Source organism: Elephantulus edwardii, unplaced genomic scaffold (assembly GCF_000299155.1).
Source record: "Elephantulus edwardii isolate Elephantulus edwardi_28Jun2011 unplaced genomic scaffold, EleEdw1.0 scaffold00005, whole genome shotgun sequence".
Taxonomy (NCBI): domain Eukaryota; kingdom Metazoa; phylum Chordata; class Mammalia; order Macroscelidea; family Macroscelididae; genus Elephantulus; species Elephantulus edwardii.
Genome location: NW_006399755.1, coordinates 7,445,686 through 7,453,733, shown reverse-complemented (window position 1 = coordinate 7,453,733; position 8,048 = coordinate 7,445,686). Strand labels below are relative to the sequence as shown.

The following is an 8,048-nucleotide window of genomic DNA, read 5'->3' as shown; positions in this document are numbered from 1 at the left end:
TAGTGGATAATTGCACACAAGAGAAGCTAATCATCTGAAGTTGTTGTCCACAGTATATAAGGGAATACATAAGGCCAGAAGATAGATAGATAGATCGATAGATAGATCGAGCGAGCAAGCGAGCACACATATATAGAAAGCAAGTGATCCAGAACTCCCTAAGTGATGGCTAAAAATGTGATCCAGAGGAAAAAATAAGGAGTGCATGTGTGAACAAAAAAACCTGTATGGATACAGGTAAAAACAAAGATATCTTAAAAAGATAATAAAATTACCTTCTTGAGAATTTTGAGAAATGAAATGCAACACAGAACTGCAGTGGAAAAACTATCGATTTAGAAAATCTCATGTGAACAGTAATGTCTTGCTTAAGGTCACATAATGTATGTCAGACCTAGCCTAGAATTCAGTCTCCTGATTTCATGGCAAGTGTTCCTTTTTCAATTGCTATATTAACTACCTGTTATATGTCCCCAACTAACTGAATTGTCCTAACTCTTTTTGCCTCACAAGATGCCTTTTCAGGATAGTCAGAGAAACAGAATTCTGAGCTATGTGGTGTATGTAGTTACTGACCTGACAATGAGAGGGACATTATTTCAAAATAATGACTGCTCTAAAATTCACTTTAAGGTAGGAAATAGAGAAGAAATACAAAAGAAAGAAACTTCATACACAACAATGAAAGAAGTTCAAGAGGAAATGTTATCCTCCTTTGTACTGTTATTTTTATTTTTTTAGTTAAGTCCATATGTTTATATAAAACAACAGAAAAAAATGAACAAATTTATTTAAAAAAATGAAGTGTATGGAAGAAAAAAACACAGCTTTGCCTTCATGTCTAAAGATCTCTTGTAACGTCGTCAGTCTTGCACTTTAGATATCAAATAAAGATATCTAACTTGAAACAAAAATTGATTTGCTGCAAAGTTAAGCTGTATTTAGTTTGATGATGGGCCAGAAAAGATTTTCTAAAGTCTTATTTTAACTATTTGTTATAACAAATGCTGAATAGCAAAATGCAAGCTTTTCTCAATAGACAGCAAGAAGGAAACTTGAGTAAATGAATGCAACTTACCTCTAAGTCTGTCTTTATCTTAAAGGAGGTGAAAAATAAATACTGTGTTTTACCAGTGTTTTCCCCCAAAGCAGTACTCTAAGCATGCAGGAGGAGTGCTATGAGCAGCTACAATTTTAAGATCCAACTCAGAGGTAGGTCCAAGGCCAAAAAAAAGTAGGGGGGGTGGCTGAAGAAATCCCCAAGGCCAATACCATTTTACAGAATGCCCATCTTGTGGTAGGGGATGAGTCTATTATTTGTTTTTTCATGAATCAAAGGGCATTTTCAATTTCAACCTTGCTGAAAAAAGAGGTATGTTTACACTTGCTATTAAGAACACCTACAGGGTAAGGCTGACACAAAATTATTTAGCAAGCACATGCTAGCTATTCCAGTTTGAGATCTAATAAACTGTAAAGTCAAGGGGAAATGGAAAAATTGAGGATGAGCTGCTATTCCTTTGGATGAGGAAACAAAATCTTACAAAGAGCGAGATTAGGCACTCACTTAATGCTATTCAGAGAACAACCTTCTCAGGCTAAGTGGAAGATTAGGAAGAGCCTTACCAAAGGCCGACTAGGCCATTTTTAAACCAAAAGGAGAGGAAAATCAGAGTTAGAAAGACAGGGAGAAAGTTACTTACTTTAAGGAATTTTTCTGGGTCTGACTAGGTAAATGAATCTAACACAACTTCACCAAAGCTAGATTCCTTATCTCCAGCTTAAAGCTGATAGGAAAGTCAAAGTGTTTTAAACCCAGAGAAATGCATCAAATATACGGTGATTAACAATGCAAATGAAAAACAAAACCTCCAAATGTAAATTTTCTTCCAATCTGAAATTCAAATACTCACTTTTTAGTAATTCTGTGAATTACTGGGGAAAAAAAATGGTAACAAATGTAAAGATTTGTTTTATTTCTACTGGGCAAAGGGGGAGGATAAATAGAACTGTTTTCCAATTTGCTCTCCACTGTATACACAAACATACCCACACCCATACATACACATACACACACCAGTAACTCCCCAAGAAAAAAAACAAAAAAAACAAGAATCAGAAACAGCCTCAAACTGCACTGATACTGCGCATTTTGACAAAAAGATTAACTCCTGGGAGGAAGTGCAAAATGCAAAATCAAATGACTGAAAAATGCTGAACAAACAGCATTATTAATATACAAAATATTTATATTACTGAGCTAGTAACAGATGATGTTCTCCGTGTCTGTAAAACTTTGGAACCACATAGCTGATGTGTTAAATCTAGTCCATGCCAGCTTCCAAAAACCAAAAAAGATTTTAGTTAGCTTCATTCTTTGATGCCTCATCAAAATTTTCTACGAGATCTAGAAAAGGGGAGGTGGAATAAAAAGAGAAAAAGTAAATGAGTCAAATTAAAAAAAAAAAAGAAAAGAAAAGAAACAGAGGTAAATGGAATTCCTAAATCCTAACCTCAATAAAAATAAAATTTTTGCTACAATAATTAATTATATAAAAGTATACAGGACAAAAGACAGAAACAAACTTCACCAACAAGGAGTCATTTATCTTCTTAAAAACATTAATCCTAAATAAATATTTACTATTCGTCTTTTATTTGTCTATGCAAAACACTAGATAAACAGCATTTTCACATTAATCACAATTCTCACAGAAAGGTAGCAATAATAACCATGCAAATTTAAAATCACAGAAATGCTAATTTAATAAATAGAGGTAGCAGAGTTCTGTGTATTTCCTTTTTTTAAAAAAAAATTTTTATTATTTTTGTGTGTGTGTACCGTCAAATTATATGACTGGTACAAGAAGAGATTGTCCCTCCTTCTCCAGCAGAGCAACTGGTGGATTTGAACTGCACACCTCTGGTATGTAACTATTTCTGATTCCAAATTCTAAATGAGCAGGTTTTCAACTCTTTTTTTCACTAGCTCCTATTTGCACTGATGCCAATCAATTAAAATTCACACATCAATGGAAAGCTCAAAAGGGATCTAATGCAGTAATTAAGATGTGATAAACAGAATACTAAAAATCTTAAAACTAAGCAAATATTACTTACCTGGAACATCATCATCTTCCTCGTCAATGTCTTCTGGTTTTGGTGTTTTGCTATCCAACACTATAAAAAGTTAATTTTAATATCAATCATTGAGAACAAAGACTTTACACACTACTTGAATTGTTTGTTCTTTTTGCTAAGTTTCATATAAACACCCGTCACAGTCAACTAGCTGGTTCCAACTCATAGGTGTCCCAGGCTACAAATCATTCATGAGTGGAGAGTGACCATCTTTATTCCCTTAGAGCAGCTTGTGGATTTAAACTGCTGATTTTTGGTTAGGAGCCAGACTTCTATCATATAGTTACTCAGACAAAAGGAAATGTCATTCTAATGCAAGTAATATTTTTTTCCTTACTTAACATGAAAATCGAACAGAAGTGATGTCAGTCTGGAGACTAAGGTGCGCCTGATCTGGGCCATAGTCTTTGCAATTACTTGTTATATATCAGAAAACTGGACAATGACTAGGGATGATAAGTGGGGAATTGATGCCTTTGAGCTGTGGTGCTGGTTTAGAGTACTGAATATACCATGGACTGTTAGGAAGATAGACAGGTTCATCCTAGACAGGGTGAAACCAGTAATGCTCCTTAGAGGCAAGGATTCTGAAGCTTCGTCTGACATACTTTGGACATGTTGTTAGGAGGGACCAGTCCTTGGAGAGGGACATCATGCTTGTGAGGGTGGAGGGACAGCGCAAGAGAGGAAGACCCTTGATGAGTTGGATTGACTCAATGACTGGGGTACTGATGGTAGATGTGTCAGAGACAATAAGATTGGAACAGGATAGAGCAGGGTTTAGGGCTGTTGTACACAGGGTCGCTATGAGTTGCAGGCGATCTGATGGCACATAACAACAATAAACAAAACAAAAATCAATAAAACTTTAGATATACTCTAAATATGTCTGACATTTGCAATGTGCAGCAAAGCTACATAATTTATAAGCAAAATGGAATAATTCAGATGAATTTCAACAAAAAGGTATCATAGTTAGAGTGCCCATATTTTCTAAGTTACAACCATTACTAACTTTTTTCCATCTCCTCCTAGTGTAAGAAAATGTCTCTATATATAATATATGCACTGAAATAAGCATTTTGGAGTTTAGAAAACCTATGCGAATCCAAAATAATCTTGTAAATGCAGAACTTACTGTTTGATAGTACAATCAACCATGTTAAACAAAAATGCCGTTCTGTAATAACACTATTTTCTGACATTCACTAATCAGAATTGAAACTAACTCTATAAAATATGGTCTGCATATCCTAGTACTTTTTGTTTTTAAAATTTACTATATAACTACCATAATGTATAAAAATATTTTATGTGCTACATTGTTGTTGTTGTTGATTGCCATCAAGCTGAGCACAACTCATAGTGATCCTATGAACAAAAGGCCTGAAGCCTTTCTATAACTATCATCATTTATCAACATTCATTTAGGAAGTGGATGCATTACATAACTTTAAAGAAATAAACACAAAATTATGTCAAGTATACAAATGAACTTTATAAAAAAACAATTTACATATAGGCAAATCTTTTCAGATTAAGACATCTTTTAAAGGATTAACCCATTGCCATTGACTTGAATTGGACCCACAGTGACCCTGTAAGACAGTAAAAATGCCCAATATTTTCAAAGCTATACATTTTTATGGAAGCATAATGTTTTTAGCTTTTTCTCTGGAAATGGTTGGTAGTTTTGAATTACCAGAGGCCTTAAACCACCACCAAAGAGCTTCTAAAGTATTGCTGTTGTTATGTGCTATTGAGTTGGAGCCAAACTCACTGCTGACCTTCCAGAGGCTGTAAGTCACAAGGGAGGAGAGGCCCCATCTTCCTTCCACTAAGCAGCTAGTAAATTTGAACTGCTTGCCCTTAGGTTGGTAGCACAACTCCTCATTCTCTAGGCCACCAGAGCTCCTATCTAAAGTAGAGCCTTTAATTAAGGAGGAGAGAGGTACTATGTGGAAATACATACCTTGCCTTGGGAACTGTTCAGCTAACTTCCTAAGACTTGTTAAGCTGTCAGCACCAAGCTGGCTTAATATTCCAGGAAGCATTTCTGTAATAGGTTTGGCTTCTGCATGACCAGTAATTGCAAAGGTGTTAGCAGAGAGGGAAGCTTGGACCTTGGGATTGTTGAAATGAATAACTGTCCCATCATCTTTAATCATGTTCACCTATATAATCATAGAATAAAAATTTATTTCACATATTTGTCATAGTGAAAACAGCACCTTTTTAAAAAACCAATATAGAAAGTTGTGTTGTTTTTTAAAAAAATATTGGCAATTACATAATTCCAAAGTAATAATTATCTAGTTAGAAGTAGTCATGAAGTAGGATAGAAAAAGGATCTAGAAACAAAGTATAATGGTTTACATTGCACAAATTACTAGGATATCAAAAATAGTTAATGTATTATAGAATCTAGACTTTTAAATCCAAAGACTTCCACTGTGAGAAGGAAGCTCAGGACTATACAGATTTTAAAAAATGGAATTATTAAACAAGAATTGGCTTCTTAATGAAATGACCCATATCTTATTCAATTTATGCTATCAGAACTGGTGCAGTTACCAGTTGGTGGAACAGCATCAGACTTAAGAGGGCTGGTTATAAGGAGGAAATAGTATTATGTAAAAATAACCACTGAAAAATCCATAAAGAACACTCAGAAATTGAAGCATCCTTATGTTTCACTTTGTTGGACACAATAAATTTACCAAAATTCCAACTTTTCTTGCTATCATTTCATCCTCTGTAGAGGATTTGTCACTTTCTCAAATTCTTAAATCTAACTTCTCAACAATTCTCAATGATATCCCCAGTTAATGTCAAAGCAGCTCCCCCTTCCCCCTCTACTACTTGCCTGGCTAGCTAAGCATGACTGTGAAGCCTTTAAAATCATCCACAAATATATTCTTTAACCTATATAAATCGTTTTCATTCAATTTCATCCATACTTTCTGAGCCATAATGAAGTTTTAATGTTATTTTTCTCTGTCACTTATACATTCTGTTCTCTGATATAGTTGAATTTGTGTACGTGAAATGCATAAATAATAGAATTTCACTATATAAGTTGACGTTTATTCCACTGGGTAAGTTACCTTGGTGGTAACATGCTTATTATATAAAAAGGTTGGGAGAGTTAACGCCTGACTACTTTAGAAGCATTTCATGATCCATCCAAAAACTGCCCGTGTCACAATCAAGCAGAGATGCTGAGTGTTCTCCATGGTCAGTGGAAGGGGGCTTTTCTTCCTCAGAGGTGATCACCACCACTGACTTATAGCACCAGAAAGGAAGGGGAAGAAAGGGGCTTCTAAATTTCAGGCAAGACCTGGAACACAGAGAAAATAAAGGCAAATTCCCTGGAAAATTATAACTGAACTCCACAAATAATTTCCAAAATTTTCTGAACCAAAAATCCCATTTCAATTTTATAACCATCTCTTCTCCTGCTACTCTATTTAAAGGTCTATTAATATTTATTTCAGTTGTTTTGAACAAATATCACTGAGTTAAAAATAATTTATATTATCTTATAAAATTCTGAAGACGATACGTTATAGACAGAAAATTTAAAACTAAAGTGACTGATATTCTGAGAAAAGAAGGGGTACAGATAGAGAGGACTTAGTAGATATGAAGTAGGATGGTGCCCTGAACATATCCTATATGCATAAAATTTTGTTTTGGAAAAGAACAAAGACTTGATAACCACAATTTCCAAATCAAGAGTAAATTAAATGAGTTAATAGAGAATTTATATAATTCTTCAAAATATTAAAATTTGAGATGTCCTTTGATTTAAATCAAAGAACATGCAATAAAATTTGATATATTTAAAATAAATTACTATTCCAGATAATTCAGGTTATGTGTCTGTTCAACTCATAGTTCATTATATTAAAATCTTTTGTTTAGTTGTTAAGTGAAAGTTCAGGTGGTAAGCCAACATTTCCCAAATGTATGTTTAATTTCTTTCCTTCTTATCCCTAAAACATGTATTTTCCTAACAAAAACTTAAGCCCAAGGTCACACAGAAGATTGCTAGAGAATTTGTTTTAAAAAATTCAGATGCTGTCTACTTACTAATTACAGGACTTTTCTTACTGATGCTCCAGATCAATCTAATAAACCCAAGTCTAATAAAAGACTTGTGTGGGAGCTCACAATGATGACCCGCGGATATCACAATTATAATGAAAGTTTTGTGGAGCCAAGTGAGGACATGCCATTGCCGATTGTATTAAAAAATATCATAAGGACCGCCTTTGGGATTCTTTAATTAAATCTCCTAAATGGCTTGATTGTGGATTTGGAAATAAACAGGTATCAAAACATATACCAGTGGACACTCCTGATTACCTTTATGATTATTCAGTTAGTCGTCCGGATTTTAATTATACAAAATATTTCTTGAACAAGACACAAAATGTTAATTTTATACACCAAATATTGAGGGGGAACCTCTAAGAAGATGGTTTACCCCTGGATGGGAGTCTCCCATCTATGTGAGCCATTCTCCTATTCATAATATTACTGCAATACATCCAGACTTATTTAGACTCTTTGCAGCAACTAATATGTTGTTGCTAAGAAAAGCCAAGGAAAAGACACCAAAGCCAATCTCTATAAGAGCCTGTGTAGGATATCCTTATGGAATATTAGCTGGCTCACCACAAGGACTAACCATTACAAAACACGGAAATTCTTATCATATTAAATATGTGTCATGTCTCTTGATGAATTGTTTAAATTCGGGATTTGATAAAAGTTATTCAATTATTATGTCATTGCAAAGACCTGCTTATGTAATGCTACCTGTGGAATTAAAAGATAAGCCTTGGTATGATAATTCTGCAACGCAATTATTGGAAAATTTGAATTTATTAATTAGGCCT

General features: G+C 34.2%; 1 protein-coding gene across 1 annotated transcript in view; it reads right to left on the bottom strand.

Annotated features, from left to right (window-relative positions):
- Positions 1-2,134: 2,134 nt before the first annotated feature.
- The window catches only part of BTF3L4 (basic transcription factor 3-like 4), a 31,531-nt gene continuing 25,617 nt past the window's right edge, over positions 2,135-8,048 (bottom strand). The window contains exons 4-6 of the mRNA XM_006879679.1: positions 5,114-5,315; positions 3,121-3,180; positions 2,135-2,407 (exon numbers count right to left, since the gene is read on the bottom strand). Coding sequence (XP_006879741.1) covers positions 2,361-2,407; positions 3,121-3,180; positions 5,114-5,315 — 309 coding nt within the window. The 3' untranslated portion in view covers positions 2,135-2,360. The remainder of the gene's footprint in view (positions 2,408-3,120; positions 3,181-5,113; positions 5,316-8,048) is intronic.